This window comes from Syzygium oleosum, unplaced genomic scaffold (assembly GCF_021117445.2).
Source record: "Syzygium oleosum isolate NSW1041296 unplaced genomic scaffold, Sole_v2.1 Sole_v2.43, whole genome shotgun sequence".
Taxonomy (NCBI): Eukaryota; Viridiplantae; Streptophyta; class Magnoliopsida; order Myrtales; family Myrtaceae; genus Syzygium; species Syzygium oleosum.
In genome coordinates, this window is record NW_026607527.1 from 66,153 (window position 1) to 82,443 (window position 16,291).

Here is a 16,291-nt window from a genome sequence, read left to right on the forward strand (position 1 = left end):
ATGAATTAATTTTAACTACATGAGATTTATCATTTCGAACTTGAACCTTGGAACTAAATGGGTAAATCGAATTACATAGTATAAGATCAAAAATGTAGCCTGGCTGAGCATCATTGCAGTTCCACCATTGAAAAGCACAAAAGTAGGAAACAACTCTTCTATAGAACTGATTAAGAATATGTACTCCAGCGTACAACTCACGTCTGCAGCAAAAGCAAAAAATAGGGAGGTGGAGACATCACTAAAACGCCCCACAAAAAATTAGGAAAATAGAAAACTAAGTTGACTGAGAAAATATACCAAATATATTAGGATAATATAGGACCACGGTACCAGATACTTATCCTACAGTGGGTCATTACAAACACTCGAGGCTACGTTCCTAAAATCATAAAATCGGCCAAAATTCCTGCAACGACATGAGAAAATATTATCTCGCATGATGCGACATAAGTTGATGCCTTTTTTTCGGGAAGCTCCGACTCCAAGGAACTGGCTGCAGATTACTTTATCACCATCTATTGTTGCTGCGACCTCTCCCACCACTGAAGCCACCGGAAAACGGGCCACTCCTTTGGCCAGAGAAACTACCACCCCTACCACCTCTACCCCCAGAAAAACCACCGCGCCCCTACCACCAAAGCCGCCACGACCAGCCCCACCGCCAAATCTTCCCCCTCTTGACTGGTCTCTCTCCTGGAGACGCGGCAATGTTGTTACCACCTCTAAGCTTACATTTGCTGCATTCTCATGACCTGCAACCCAGAGGAGTACCAAAATCAATCATTGCCCATATAACGAGAATTTAATTGAAGCGCTACACTAGGCTGATGGACTCACAGCATACTCTGCTATAATAATAGAAAAATCTACGAAAAGTGTGCGTAAGGTGCAGCATCACTTATTGACATTGGAGCGCTGATGAGTTCTGTGGTTTAAGTACCAGCAAGGAAAGTATCCAGATCTTCAGCTGCCACATCAAATACAACGCCATTTCCATCAGCTGTGAGAGTAAGATCCTTCGCAGACTCTACTTTTTCTTCAGGCAAGAATCTCCTCAGGACACCAAAAGCATACCTAAAAATCGAAGTGATATATAAGCCCAGAGTCAGATCAGGTGCGAATCGAATATAATACCAAAGCTAGAAGGGGGCCTGCCCTCACATCCACGCAATATCTACAAAGCAGTACTGCAAAGCAACACAACTTTTTGCTGACAGAGATCTTGAATACTTACGAAGGTGTATAAATGGGCCTTCCAGTCTCGAGAAGTAAGGTTACATGGTTCTCAAGTGACGAGAGCAGTGATCTGCTCTTTATTTCACTATAATCCTGAAAAAGGAAGTGTACAGATTATATTTGTTAAATAACCAAAGAAAGAAGGAAAAGAGATGCATGTCAACGAAGTGCGATTAAAGAAAAAAATAAGCAATCAGCTTTGTTAAAGTAACCAGACGTGAGTGAAAAATAAACTTACAGGAGCCTTAGCAAGAGCCTTTGCAAGTAATTCTACTGCTGACATGCCAGACGTGTTCAGTAGTTGCTCGGCATCAGACTTAAATGCCGGAATAACACTGCATTTTGGAGAATATCAGCATCTCGTTGTTATAGGCAATGATTCAGCTACTCAGCAAAAAGACTGACTGTACCTATCAGAAATTTGTGTTATTGATTCAGCAGCTTCGATGCCAGCAGCTTGAGCAGCATTACTTGGCTGCAGAGCAGCCATGTGTTCAAATTTACACCAGACTCTTTTTCGATCCTAGATACGTTTGCCCTTCTTGGATCGTACAGCATGACAACTACTCCAGTATTGCCTAGAAAACATTAGTGCCCTCAGCATCTGGCGAGCTGCAGAAATAATGACACTATGGAAAATGCAGGTTTCAAGTTGAACAATTACCAGCTCTCCCTGTGCATCCAGATTTGTGAATATAGGCTTCAACGTCCCGAGGAGGCTTGCACTTAAAAAAAAAATGGCCAACTATCAGCACGACTGCATTTAGAAAAACAGCAACTCAAAACATACCATATACAGCATACCTGGATAATTAACTGGACATCATTGATGTCCAATCCTCGTGCTGCCACATTCGTGACCACTAATGTCATAAACTTGCCAGACCTGAAACCAGCAAGTGTAACCAGCACTCAAGAGGCAAAGTTTAAGCAAGGAAAAGCATGTCATTTGTCAATTAAAAGGCAAAAAAGGTTTCAACCGTTTTAATATAGATGGTCATTGGTCGCCATTCCGAGCGTGTGGCCGGATTGACTTTTACATTTTGTTTTTTCTTAATATATATCTTGTGGCTTGCACACACATTTTTAAAATCTTAAAGTCTTGAAATTATCACTACACTCAAGTATTGACACTTAAATTCAGATATGATTTTTCATAGTTTTTCTCATATTAAAATAGTATTTTAAATTTTGGCGGGAAGTACTCTTGGCTTTTGCTTATGTGTAACCAAACATGCCCTAGATTGTGAAAGTTAATTTCTAGAAATACTCGCATACACAAAGCCAGAGAATAAGTGACATACAAGGAACGCATCACTTAAACAGATAGCCCCTGTAAATTAACAAAAGAATATTGTTTCCACAGTCATGATGCTGGACCTACCAATGAATCAGATCCAAAAACAAATACTAATAATTCATTCTATTGAAGCTTGTACCTGTGTATTCATCACTTGAGAATAAGAGGGTAGGTACCCCACTAAAAGAATCAGCCACCTTTATTCACTGAAAATATTTTATAATGAAAGGGAATTTGTTGCTACAGACCAATCTCTTTGCCTCTGGATGTAACATTTATATCCCGTATCATTTATAGCTTGCGCAACTACCACACGTCATTAAATCAGCACTCTCCAAGGAAATGAACTACTAGGCAAATTAAGTGGGTTGACTTGTAAACATAGTAAGGAACTCGCACAACATTGTCACCCACTATCTGTGGTTGACAACTGGAAAGCAGGTAAACCAACATTCCTAGTCATGTAATTCAGTATAACAAAGCATGCTTTCTTTTCTTTCTTCATCTCCTCTCCAGTGTGTTACGACATTAACACTCTTACATGAAATAATACCTATAAAGATTCTGCATATTCATCATTTACCCCTCGTTGGGTTTCTGCATATTCATCATTTACCTCTCGTTGGGCTTGCTGTATGTCCCCATGCAATGGTCGAGCTCCGGGCAACAATCCCGAAAGTTGAGAAGCACATTCCTTTGTCTCAGTAAAAATTATGGTACGGCCTCCACTAAAGAAAATCCAACCAGAGAAGAAAGTTTAAAGACTCTGCAGTATATCTCATGACCAACAAAAGAGCACAGCATTAAAGAAATGGAAATGGAAACAATTAACCTGCCGTAACAGCGTATTATGTCTGGGATAACCTGAGATGTAGCCGAGCTTGTACAAGGGATAACAATATGCCTAACATTGGTGCTGGCCTTCATTTTCTCATTCCCTACTAGAGCTACAGTTCTCTTGTTTTGTTTAAGGAACCTGGAAGAAATCTGGAAATGCAAAGTCACGGTATCAGGAAATTGAGTGAAGATAAGTTTGCACGATGGCAAATAAGGAAAACCAAACATTCACAACTAAGATACAAATTCAGAGCAACAAAACAAGTCATTTGTCATCAAAATTGGATCTGAGACAAGAGTGGATACAAGAGAAATCGAGTCTACATGAGGTCCATAACATATACTTAAAATTGGTAAGATAGTTATCAAAAGAAAAAAACAAGAAAGACTACTGCTTCGCTCATTAATCCTGCCTCAGACAAACGCATTTCTTTTATAAACATCGTTGTCACAAAGAGACGAAGAATATGTCATTTGTCAACCAAACAAAATGAGCAGGACAACCTCACAGTGATCAAAATGTAGAGACATAGATAGACTCCGAGTCCAACTGTCATAAGACCTCTTTTAATGTCAAACATTTACTCAATTGCTTAAGATGGTGCTCAAAATTGGCAATGGACTTACCTGAGAACCTCTGCAGAATGGCTGAACAGCAAACCAAGAATGTGCATTTCCCTTCTCTCTCTCTCTCTCTCTCTCTCTCTCTCTCTCTCTCTCTCTCTCTCTCTCTCTCTCTCTCTCTCTCTCTCTCTCTCCCTCACCATTGCATTTCCTTTCAAATTCTTCATAGAGAGACTTTAGAAACTCTACTGTAATACAAAACCATTTGCAGCTTTTAGTTTACACAGTGTTGCTGTCAAATGCTAACAATAAGATCACTTCGGTACTTGATCCATAGTAATTCCACTTTGGAAGTTTAGACAGGTGCTCAACAGGTCTAGGGATCGCTTGATTTCAGGAATTAATAAATCAGTAGCATGTATCATGTGAAAAGAAAAACGCTACATATTTCATTGTCGCCATTCATACCCTTGATTTGCTGCATAGATCTTTGCCGCAACGTCCGATTCTATGGGAACACATTGAGATAAAAGTTATTTTTAAGGGAAGTAAACGAAAAACCATTTTCGAGAGAAACATCTCATCACTCCATCTACGAGAGTTTTCCAGAATCATTGGACTGTGCAGGCATTTCACACCTTGTGAAATCAAATAAACAGATTGCAACACTATATCCACAACGCGAGTCACAAGCTAGATTTGACGAGCTCGGAGTTGGATGAGGAGTATGAAATCAAATAAACAGATTGCAACACTATATCTACAACACTATATCTACAACACCTTGTGAAATCAAATAATCATTGGACTGTGCAGGCATTTCACACCTCGTGAAATCAAATAAATAGATCACTTCGTTTTTCTCGCACGGATGGGGATAAGGCGATCTTCCCACACCCTGTAAATACCTGCAATCAAGGACATGTCCAAACCTTTCAGCAATCTGTCCCATGTCCCCGAATCGAGAAATTGTTCATGAAAAAAGGTCCCACGTACCTTTAGAGAGAATATTAGGGATCGTGAGATATGTGCGGGAAATGAGCAAATCTTGTGCCAGCGATCTGTCCATGTCCCCCCAGAATCAAATCAAGTAATCGAAACACACAATTCGAGAATTATTCTTCATGTAAAAAATCTGGGTAAAAAGGTCCTCGCATACCTTCAGAAACGAGAAGAGAGCTCGTGAGTTATGTGGGGGATATGAGCGATCTTGTCCCAGTCCTCGCCTACATCTCTCGTGCACCTCCTCTCCAATTCTGGGCAAGCTCCGATTCTTAGGTGAGTAAGGGACGCAAGCCTTCGGATTCCTTCGGGTAATGACGTCAACGAGGGGCACTTGATGATTTCAAGCTTCTGAAGTGATTCAAGAGCCACGATCTGCTCTGGTAATTCCTTCAAATTGTCGCAACCCCAAATTCTGAGCCACTCGAGATTGCTGAGCTGGAGAAGCCACTGTGGGAGAGATGCTAGTTTTGGAAGGCGAGAGAGATCCACGGAGCGGAGACTGTGATGGAGTCCTCCGTGGGAATCCAAGATGAGGTTGTTGTTGTTGCCGCTTTCGTCTTTGCATAAATCCAGCTCCTCACAATACATAATAGTGAGATCCTCGAGATTGCTGAGCTGGAGAAGCCACTGTGGGAGAGATGCTAGTTTTGGAAGTTCATGGAGTGTCACGGTGCGGAGATTCTGGAATCCTTCATGGGAATCCAAGATGAGGTGGTCGTTATTGCCACCGCTGCTTTCGTCGTAATTGGATAAATCCAGCTCCTCAGAATCCGAAGAATCGAAATCCACCAGGTTGGATTGATGTCGCGTACCCAGTAGTGGTGGTGGTGGTGGTGGTTGCGGTGGTGTTGAGAGGGAAGTTAACCCAGGACATTTACCGATGCCCAGAGATTCAAGGGAGGCGAGGCTTTTCCAGCACTCCTCGCCCAGAGATTCAAGGGAGGCGAGGCTTTTTCAGTACTCCTCGGGCACACATTCTAGAGACTCCATCCCCCAGATTACTAGGCGCTTCAACTTATTAAGGTCAACTATCATATTTATCAACGCTGGGTGGGCCCCATACAGGCTTAATCGCTCGAGATGTGGAGCTGGTGGCATGGCTTTCAATTTCATACAATTATTGATCTCCAATTCCAATAGACTAGGAAATGATGCCGCTGAAGTGGATGAACGGTCCGACTCAATGTATTCCAATTTGGTCAGCCCCGAAATCTTTAAAGTCTTGAGGTGAGGTAGTTGGCCTAGTGGAGGGAGATGTTTACATCTTTCACAGCCGGAGAAGTATACCTCAACTAATTTTGGCAAAGAAGACACAAGGCTATCCGTCATCCACCTTGGAAAGCTCTCACCTTTATATCCTTTAATCCTCAACTTCTGCAGATTTGAGTGTGGCCTCAGTCCATCTAATAGCATTTCATCTCTATCCCCGATTACTGCATCATCGGTATCGAAATTGCTCCATTCAAGTTTCAAAGATTCCAGAGAATGCTTCCCTATCAAGTTCGCAGCCTTGGATTCTGCTTCGGCATCTATCACACTTCCCAAATTCTCAATGCAAAGGCTTCCCAAGATGTTATTAAGCCCATTTAGCTCCCCAAGTCTGCAATAATTCTTATCAAGAGCTTTATTTTTAGGCAAAATGAAGCGCGCTAGCCTTTGCAGAGAACTCAATTGCCCTAGTCCGTTTGGCAAATAACTAAGTTTCCAACAACCATCTATGTCTAGATTTCGAAGGCTAACTAACTTCCTTATACCCCTTGGCAATTCTTCAAGGACAGAACAACCCTCGAGATTAAGAGTTTGCAAATTCTGCAATCTCATAATAGAGTTAGGAAGCCTTTTCAGTTTATGATTGCCAGAGAGATCGAGATACGTGAGATACTTCAACTTACAAATGGACCTTGGCACCTTCTCTACATTATTTTCATGCAAATCCAAGACGCGTAACCTCTTGAAACTTTGAATGAGTTGGCATAAATCTGCTTCACTCATTAGTTTCATTTCCCAATAACTAGCAACGTTCAGAAATGTTCTCAGCACACTAGCTTTTGAGCATGAGATTAGAAATTCGCCCCTCAAATTGAAAGTTGAACCATATGATATATGACGAGTTCTTTCGTGTATGGATTTTGTGTCATCCCATGCCACCCAACACTCGGTCCGTGCAACTAAGCAGGCTAGATCATGCATCAAATCATGCATCTTGCAAGTCTCATTATCTTCCTGATAATCTTGAAAGAAGTTACTCCATAGTAGATCCTCGAAATATCCACAAGCAATGTCTTCTAAATGCTGACCTCTATTTGATTGCTGGATAAATCCTTCTGCCATCCAAAGATCGACCAAAGTCTGCTTCTGTATCTCATAATCTTTGGGAAACAATGAACAAAACGCGAAACATTGTTTCAAATGTGAAGGAAGATGATCATAACTAAGCTTAAGAATTGATATTATGCCGTCTTCCCTTTGAGACACATTTAGGAGCTCTTTTTCTTTGAATTGCGACCATTCGTGCTTATTCTTCTTAAAGAGTAAACTCCCAATAGTTCGAACAGCCAATGGAACCCCGGAGCACTTTCTAACTATATCTTTACCAATAGCTAGCATGTCAGGCTCTTGTATCTCCTCTTGTTTGCAACAAGCCATTTGCATTAGTAATTCAAGAGACGCACTTTCAGATAAGCCCTCAAGAAGATGAGGCAGAGCAGTGCCGGTGATCTTCGCAACCAAAGGAAGGCGTGTAGTTATGAGGATCTTGCTTCCTCTAGCACCTCCCAACAATAAAGTTTTCAAGCTCAGCCATGTTTCTTGTTCTACATTCCACACATCATCTAAAACTAAGAGGTATCTCTTTCCATCAATCCCTTCCCTCAGTTCACTTTGCAACCGTTCCATCGCAACCTCGGTTGGTTCTTTCTTCTTTGCACAAGCTATCATATTTTTCACTATTTTTGTGATGTCAAAGTCATCAGAAACACAAACCCACATTTTCAAGTTAAAATGTTTACTGACAATGTCATCATTATACACACATTGAGCAAGAGCTGTTTTTCCAAGCCCCCCAATACCAACTATTGGAAGGATGGAAACTGTCACGCCCCGAACCCCAACGGGCTCGCGACACCCCTTCCACGATCGTATTGAACGCGACGTCCCAGGACGCGTCGCCGACCCAAACGAACTACGCAAGCGGAAGCGAAATAAAACAACCCAGACAGTAAAATATGACGAAGGGATAGCACAAAACAATAATTCCAAATACACAACATTAAAACGGAGTAGTGGTTGGATATCCTACTTCGCTATACAAAAGAGGGGCACACAAAAATATGGGGCAACTTGACCCGTACTTGATCTCCGAGATACCCTTGCAGCGTCTCCAGTCACTCATGGTCGCGGATCTGAAATGGTTATATAATAACCGTGAGAACGAGTCTCAATAAGCAATCCCCTATACCCCACGTAGGCCAATGCGTACCCAGACAAGTCGTACATGCAATCTACCCCACAACATATAAAATTCACGTCATTGTACTTACCTCGCCATCAAACGCATGCTCTACATGTTAGTTAAACGTGACAATGCAATATTAATAGTCTAATAACATATCACAATCACTCAAGCACCAACCACACTAGCACTCAATCAATCCAACCAATTCAATCACACATTCAATCAGCCAGTCCAATCAATTCAATCACATTCAACTCGCATACGTGGCCGAACAACTTTCCACGACCTCCCGGGTCCTTTCACCCTGCCCGCGCCACTGCGCCTCAGCCCAATCTCACGGCCCGCGCCCCTTTGCGCCTCGGGCTCGGCCCTTAGATCAAGCCGGGCTCGGCCCGCGTAACCACGCCTCGGGACATTTCTCTCGACCCGCGTAACCACGCCTCGAGGTCATTACTTGCCTTTCTAGCCACACCCGCGTAACCACGCCTCGGGTTAGCGACCTCGATCAAGCGGGCTCGGTCCGCGTAACCACGCCTCGGGACATTTCTCTCGACCCGCGTAACCACGCCTCAGGTCATTACTTGCCTTTCTAGCCACACCCGCGTAACCACGCCTCAGGTTGGCAGCCCTCAGATCAAGCCGGGCTCAGTCCCGCGTAACCACGCCTCAGGACATTTCTCTCATGCACATGCACCACCACACAATCTGTCATCTAACACGTCGTACATTTCACAATCAAATTACCAAGCTCACACCAATGTCAATATGACACACTCTAACAACCAATTTAATTCACACTCCCCACGTCGGTCCACCGACCCGACATTCATGTCGGCACATTCAAATAATCCAATTCACCCACAAGCGCCACGACAATTCAGTCAGGCATATTTATCTCAGTCAATCACTAAATCAGCCGCACAATTATCGCCACAATAATTCACCAATTAAGCACAATCAGTCTAATTAGCCCACGCCTAATTAAAGTCCTAAGCCGGTACTAAATTTCACCCTAAACAAGTCTAAAAATACCCAAAGTACTAGGTAGGGTTTAGGAAGTCACTTACCTAAGTTTGGCCCGGGAAAAGTCGGCTCGGGCCCAAAATGGCCCGGGTGAACAGTGCCGAACTAGGCGCGGGCCAACGGGCGCGGTGGCCGGCCAACGCGGGCACAATGGCCGGACGGCGTGCCGCGCGCGCGGGCGCGATGGCCGAACGGCGTGCCCGGGGGCGCACGGCAAGCTGGACTCGGGCGAGGTGCCCGGGCTAAACGGGCAAGGCGCCGGGCGAGCTCAGGCCACGCGCTCGGCCATGGGCACGCCCCTCGGCCACGGCACAAGCACGGCACGGGCGCGGAACGGGCACGGCGACGGCGCGCGGCTTGGTCGCGCGGGCGACGATCCGGCTACGGCCCTTGGCTGGCTGGCTGGCCGGGCGGCGACCGGGCGGCGACAGCGACGTGGCGGCGACTTGCGACGCGGCGGCGACGAGCGGCGGTGAGCTGGCCGGGCGAGCCGGGCGATGGAGGAGCCGGCCGGCGAGCAGAAGAACGACTGGGACGGCTAGGCGACGCGGCAGCCGACTCGCAGCAGCCGACGGTGGACGGCACGGAACGAACGAGCTCGGGATCGGCGAGCTCCTGTGTGCGCGAACAAACGAGCGGCGAAGGCGACGGGCCGTGAGCTCCGCGGCGGCGAGCCGGACGGCGAGTGGAGCAAGGCGGCCGGCCGGGCGGCGACGGACCGAGACAGCGGTGGCGGCGAGCGAGCTCGCGCGCTTGGGAAGGAAGGGAGGCGGCGTCGGGCGGGAGCTTCAGGGCGCGGCGACGGCGCGAGGAAGACGGGCGGCGGCGCTCGGCGGTCAGGCGGGCTCGGGCGGCGGTCGGCTGGGCGAGCAAGAGCGGGGCGAAGCAGAACCAGACGCCGGTGAAGAACAAGGAAAAGAAAGAAGAGGAAAAGAGAAGAAGGAAGAGAGAAGGGAGGAGAGAGAAGAAGTGTGTCAGGGGGGGGTTGGTCTGCATGGCATGGGCTGAGGGGACGCTGCATGGGGAAGACGTGCGCGCAGAGGAGGAAAGAGAGAGGGAAAGAAGGAGAGAGAGAGAGAGAGAGAACAGACGTGATGATGGAAGGGGGGGTGAACGTGCGCGGAGGGGGACGTGCTCAGTGCGGCAGAGGGAGGAGAGAGAGAGAGAGAGAGAGAGAGACTCAAAGTCAAATCTCTCACTCGAGTGCGATCCAACGGACACGGTTCAAACCCGAAAACGATCTAACGGTCCCCTATAATCCTAATTAATAATATAGGAAAATGGCCAAAATAAAATATGCCGAAACACACCACGAGGGAGGTCTACCAGTCCAAATCCGCACCCGGTCAAAAATCCACTTTTCACATACTCCGGGTAATACCGACGCTGGCCACAATAATATCGACACCATCCAATTAAATTCGTCCCGGAACTCCGAGAAATTCGACACCAAAGTTTGGGCTCTAAATAACGGCCAAATTCGATCGAGTGCGATTCTAGCGAAATCTCTAATTTAAAATGATAACCGGGAGTGATCAGTTCCCGGGCGAGATTTTACTATAAGCACACTGACAAATTACGCGTTTTATAAAACCCAAAAATGGGCCGAAATTCGGGATGTCACAGAAACGTTCTCTTGCACGTTTGAATCCAGTAAAAATTCCATGACCACCTTCTTATCTTCATCTCTCCCTCTAATATCTTCCTTACGTATAAACGAATGCGTCTCTTCTCTCTTCCTCCACTCTCTCTTGGGGCGCTCATCCAAGTGGAATCCCTTATCAGCCTTAATGGCTTCTATTCTCACCCTAACGGCTCTTAGTTTGTAACTCATCTTCATTTTAAAAGCAAGCTGGTTTGAACTTGAGAAAAATGTCCTTACCTCCTTCATCATTTCATTGTGGCCCCTCAATTCTAGTCGCATGGCTTCTATATTAAATTCTTCAAGCACGTCCTGTGCATCGTAGAAAGCTTCTTTCAGTTCATCAACCCAAACTTTGATTTGGGGACTCTGGTGGTATTGCTCTTCTGCATCCTCCAGTATAGCCTGAAGAGTGGAGACAGTGACCCTGAGCACCTCAAGTTCATGCTTAACGCCCCATAACTTTCCAACATTTTCCAGTGCTTGAGGAACCAGATAAGTGACGATCTTTCCAGCAATACCGGCGATGACAGCTTCTGCCATTTTTGTTCTCTCTGTCTCTCTGTGAATCAGAAGATATTAGTGCAGTAGGTCCAAGGCTAGAGACTTCTCACAACATGCATAACAAGTTAATGTTGATGCTCATCGGAGACTGGCAAATCAAAAGCCTAACATATCTAATTATCAACTCTATGACCGACTTCAGCTTATTACAGATAGGAATTCTTATCATCCACGCAAGCCTCAACCAAAAATGCAAACCCACTCAGGTCGCATCCGATGCCCGCAAGAAAACTGACGTTTTTTTTAAAAAGGTTTCATTCTTTACCTTTTTGTGAAAAGATGACCAATCATTTTTCATATTCTTGGGATGGATTTAATGTATGACGAAGTTGGTAACTAAGCTTACGTTATAAACTTAGGGAATGTTAGTTTGCTTTGATATTCAAGCACCGTGAGATGTGAGCTACGATTAATTAGCAACCAATATATATGGGAATATATAGTTACACATGTGGAATACACATTAGGATAGGGATTCTTTCTAGGAATATAGAAAGTTCTATACGTGTAAGTAACATAATGGATTTGTTAACATTCTGATGCCAACACTACTCATCTCAATTTAAAACTCTCATTCATATTGTCACGTGGCATTATTGCTATTATTTTACTAAAACATTACGGTTTGATTAAGGAAGTTCACTCTCCTTGCTAATCTCACAAAATCGTTTGCTTCCTATTATCAATGCTTCTATATTTTTTTTCCTTCCTTTATTTTTTCCTATTATCCAAATAAATAAATAAAACTGCCTTAAAGCTCTTCCCATACTAGACAATTCCAAAACTTGCACATTTATGCACAGTAAAATCCTATATCTGTACACAATCTTTTACTATTTCAGTTTTTTATTGTAATCATATCAATTAGTTTGAAATCCTTTAAATAACTGAAATTTGTAGCTTTTCTTTAACAACTACTATAAGACAAGTCATCTCTCTTGTCTTTTAAGTCTGGCTCTTCTTTCTATCCCCCAACATATTCTTCTTCTAATTTAGCTCTAGTATAGACAAGTCCATCTCTAACGAGCCTTACTTTGAGCTCACTAAGCCAAAACTCTCCAAAACATATCAAACAAATAAAAATAACTTAGGATCGTGCCTCTTATCTCAAGTCATTCTTGCACGGAGCAATGCTCATGTGAAATAACCTATAACAAGTTCCTGATAGTGGCATTTATTTGGAAATTTAGGTAATTGTATAAAGGAATAATATATTTATTAAATATGAAACCAACCCTACTGGAGATTTCATTGAAATACACGAAAAGGATTGCCATGCATAGAGAAAAGGCATAAAAGGTAATGATTAAGACCATTCCTATTATTGATGGGATGATAAGAATGTTACAATTTAACAAAAGTAGATACGGGACGTGGACAACACATCATTATGAGAAGACTAGTCATACTTTGTATAAAAAGAAACAGTTATCATCATAATAATATAATAATTGTTGCATTTTTTTTAGTGCAAAAAGAATTATAAAAGTTGTTGCAGTAAGTAAGAAAAGCTTGTCTATTAGTCATTAATAGAAAAAGCAAAAATAACTTTAGATTAAAAAATAAATGATCAGACAGGAAATTCAGCAAAGATTTGATTGTATATGTCCCTACATCTTTCTATCGGGCTTGGTGTCGGCCTTTGTCCTTTTGACACGTGGTTGTATACAATTGGCTTGAGTCCCCCTTGACAAGTAGTGGCCTATCCATATGAAATAATCCTGTTAAGCAATTATTTTGATCCTCTTTACCATAAATACCCCATCAATTCACTCGTTAAGGTAGGATGTAATCTTTTACATATCCGGTGGATATTGAGAGAGCTGAGGTTGGAGTTAGAACCACAATTAAATTGGGACGAAAGTGACACAAGTTTGCTAGATATGTAAAAGATCACATCCAGTTTAATAAGTAAGGCAAGTCGATGTTGTTGTTCTTGTATGTAAAAGATTAAATGGTATGATTAAGTTCTTTCCCACTTTATTGTAACGTATGTATGTACATTGGAGTTTTGCAATCAATGTTTGTCATTTTAAATATTTTCTATTATCTATAATTATTGTATACTTATATAATCTAATACAATAAGTAAGGCAAGTTAATGTTGATATAATGTTCTAGGAAAATTATATTAGATTAAATTAGATGATTGAGTCTTCCTCTACTTTACTGTATAGTAATATAGTAATATGTCTAATTGATGTTAAGGAAAGTGTGAAGGGATGGAACTTTGTGATGATGTGGGTCAACCATTTAACTCCATTTTAATGAAGTTTTTTATTATTGATTGATGTGTGTGTATGTGCCTATATGTATATATGTATGTATTACATATACTTAGTTTGGTTTCACAAACGACACATAATAAAATATAATGAAAGAACATAATCATGATGATAAGAGTTGGCTTGGCTGAAATTTCTTCGCACTTGTTTGTTTGTGCTTTTTACAAAAGCAAAAGTAATTTTTTTTCTCTCTGTTAAAATTTAAAACATAATTTAAGTATTTAAAAAATTATGAAAAGATTATGTGTAATTAGTGTGAAGATTTCATATGTTTCAGACCAAAAAACAATGTTAACATGCGTCTGAAATGAGATTGGATTCAAAAAAATAAAACCAAGCCTTTAGCTGTTTTGCCAATGCTTATGAAAGCAAAGAGCTTGAAATCAACCACAGGAGATGGACAAACTTACGGGGATTTCTCATCATCCATGCACATTACAAGATGAGGCCTAAATCAATGTGCATATAGGACCCACGGCAGTTGAGTCCGAGGTCCGTGATTAAAGGCGATGAAAATGCCGGTGAAAACAAATCACTAATCTTATAGTTCCTAAAACAATAAATCGATGCACACATGGTGAAAATAACCGAGAGCAAAATTACCAGGAGTGCGGGCGGTACCGAAGGATCAAATTCGACAGCAGCAAGCCTGAATGAAATGCAACCAACAAGATAAGAAACGGTGAAGAAATGGTTCTTGAGTGCTGCCTGCATTTGTCCTCGTCGCACATTATATAGAGAAAGAAAAGAGGAAGATTCCTTTCTTATGTCGACATAAGAAGGAAACTTGGGAATTGATCCCTTTCTTCGCCTCCTCAATTACCATTACACAAGAAAGGGATTTCTTTGCATTTCATTCTTGCAAATGGGGTCACATCTGATTACTTTCTTTTGTTCGATGGAATGGTTCTTTTATATCCAATAATAATATTTTTGTAGGAACAATTTTAGTGCTAAAAGTGAAATGTTCAAGTTACAACCCAAAACATCGGCAAGTATTTGATCTCCCAAGTAATCTCGCAAACGATCATGTTCATTTTAACAGGAAACAGCTATATCTTAGATGGTCTCCCCAAATCCTTTTTTCTTTAACAACCATGGAAATATTATCTAATCAAAGTTTCTTTGTTTTCCTTTTCTATATTATAAATATAGATATATTGATCTTAATAATTAGGTACTCTTTATAGAATTACTTTCTTGCTTTACGATTCAATTGAGTATTACTTATATATTCTTTTTCCGTATTTTGTTAATGTATTTCCTAAATTCATGAGTTTAGACGTTGCCTTTCTTTTCCTGCTAGTCTCGATGCCCATTGGCAGGCAAAGGCTATACCCTACTGTTCATTATGGTATTAAATATTTTGCTGAACATTGCGAGATTATAATTTAGCAAATTATATGACTATAATGTCGAACATAATGTTAAATATTATATTAGGGTTGGTTTTGAGCCGATTCTACCCTGAACGAGACACCTATCAGGTCAAGGCCGGTTTCCAAATATTTTTCTTGGAAACTGGCCTCACCGGGTGGGTTTCTGGCCAGATCACACGGGGAATTTATCAATCGATTCATTGCTCACCCCAAGTAAAAATGACCATCTGATGCTTCAATGGGCACATATATTTGGTCTTTCAATATTTATCTACAAAGTCATCCCATAAGGGGAGACATACCTGGTTGGACCTTCGAGAAAATAAAATATTAGAATTTGCAAAAGATGCTTAAATTTATACAAATTTTAGGTACATGATAATTAGACTATACCTATTATTATCTTTGAGCTCAGTGGGAATGGTTTTCACTTTCGCACCATTTACATTCTTCATAACTATCGCTCCTTCTCCACATTTTTGGCACATGACATCTCTTTTCAATAACTCTTCAACTTGTGATCTGAAAAATTGTCATCACTGTAATAAAATTGTATAATGTAATACCTGTCGGAACTTAAACCATTTCAATCGTGCTGTGTAGGTTCTCAACTCATGTGCTTTGTTGTCACTAACAACACGATTAGTATCCTTGTTCTTCACAAAATATATATTGCCTTTACCAAATCTCAAAAGCAATGTGCAATGTTGCTGTTGATAGAACCATGGTTGTACTCGTTCTAAACAAAACATACCAAAAAATAATCAATTGGCAAGCAAAATAACCGAATATAGAAACGAATGACGACTTGCCTTGTCATCTAAGAGAACCGTATCGATACAATTCAGCTGCCTATTTCTTTTAGTGTTACATCATTCCATAGTGTCGAAACTCGTACTTTATTGTTATTTTTCAAAATTTCAAGTAAAGAAACCACTGCATATTAAAAAGTTGGGTTAATACCATAAAAAACCCCAAACTGGTACACCTGTGACAACT

The 16,291-nt window shown here is 41.9% G+C and overlaps 1 protein-coding gene and 1 pseudogene across 1 annotated transcript; both read right to left on the minus strand.

Annotated features, from left to right (window-relative positions):
- Nucleotides 1–451: 451 nt before the first annotated feature.
- Nucleotides 452–4,804, minus strand: LOC115693447 (DEAD-box ATP-dependent RNA helicase 7-like; annotated as a pseudogene).
- Nucleotides 4,805–5,884: 1,080 nt separating this feature from the next.
- On the minus strand, nucleotides 5,885–14,607 carry LOC130136177 (putative disease resistance protein RGA1). The gene is made up of 4 exons (XM_056306325.1): nucleotides 14,517–14,607; nucleotides 11,047–11,626; nucleotides 9,950–10,037; nucleotides 5,885–8,034 (listed from the first exon to the last, which is right to left on the minus strand). Exons 2-4 carry the CDS (start codon nucleotides 11,605–11,607, stop codon nucleotides 5,900–5,902), a joined length of 2,784 nt encoding a protein of 927 aa, XP_056162300.1. The 5' UTR covers nucleotides 11,608–11,626; nucleotides 14,517–14,607; the 3' UTR covers nucleotides 5,885–5,899.
- Nucleotides 14,608–16,291: the final 1,684 nt, after the last annotated feature.

Coding starts and splice junctions, on each gene's coding strand:
- LOC130136177 (XM_056306325.1), bottom strand. CDS start 11,607: ATGGCAGAAGCTGTCATCGCCGGTATTGCTGGAAAGATCGTCACTTAT. Junction 10,038..11,046: donor ACGTGCAAGAGAACGTTTCT/GTGACATCCCGA, acceptor TCGCGCACACAG/GAGCTCGCCGATCCCGAGCT. Junction 8,035..9,949: donor GTCGCCTAGCCGTCCCAGTC/GTTCTTCTGCTC, acceptor GGGGCGTGACAG/TTTCCATCCTTCCAATAGTT.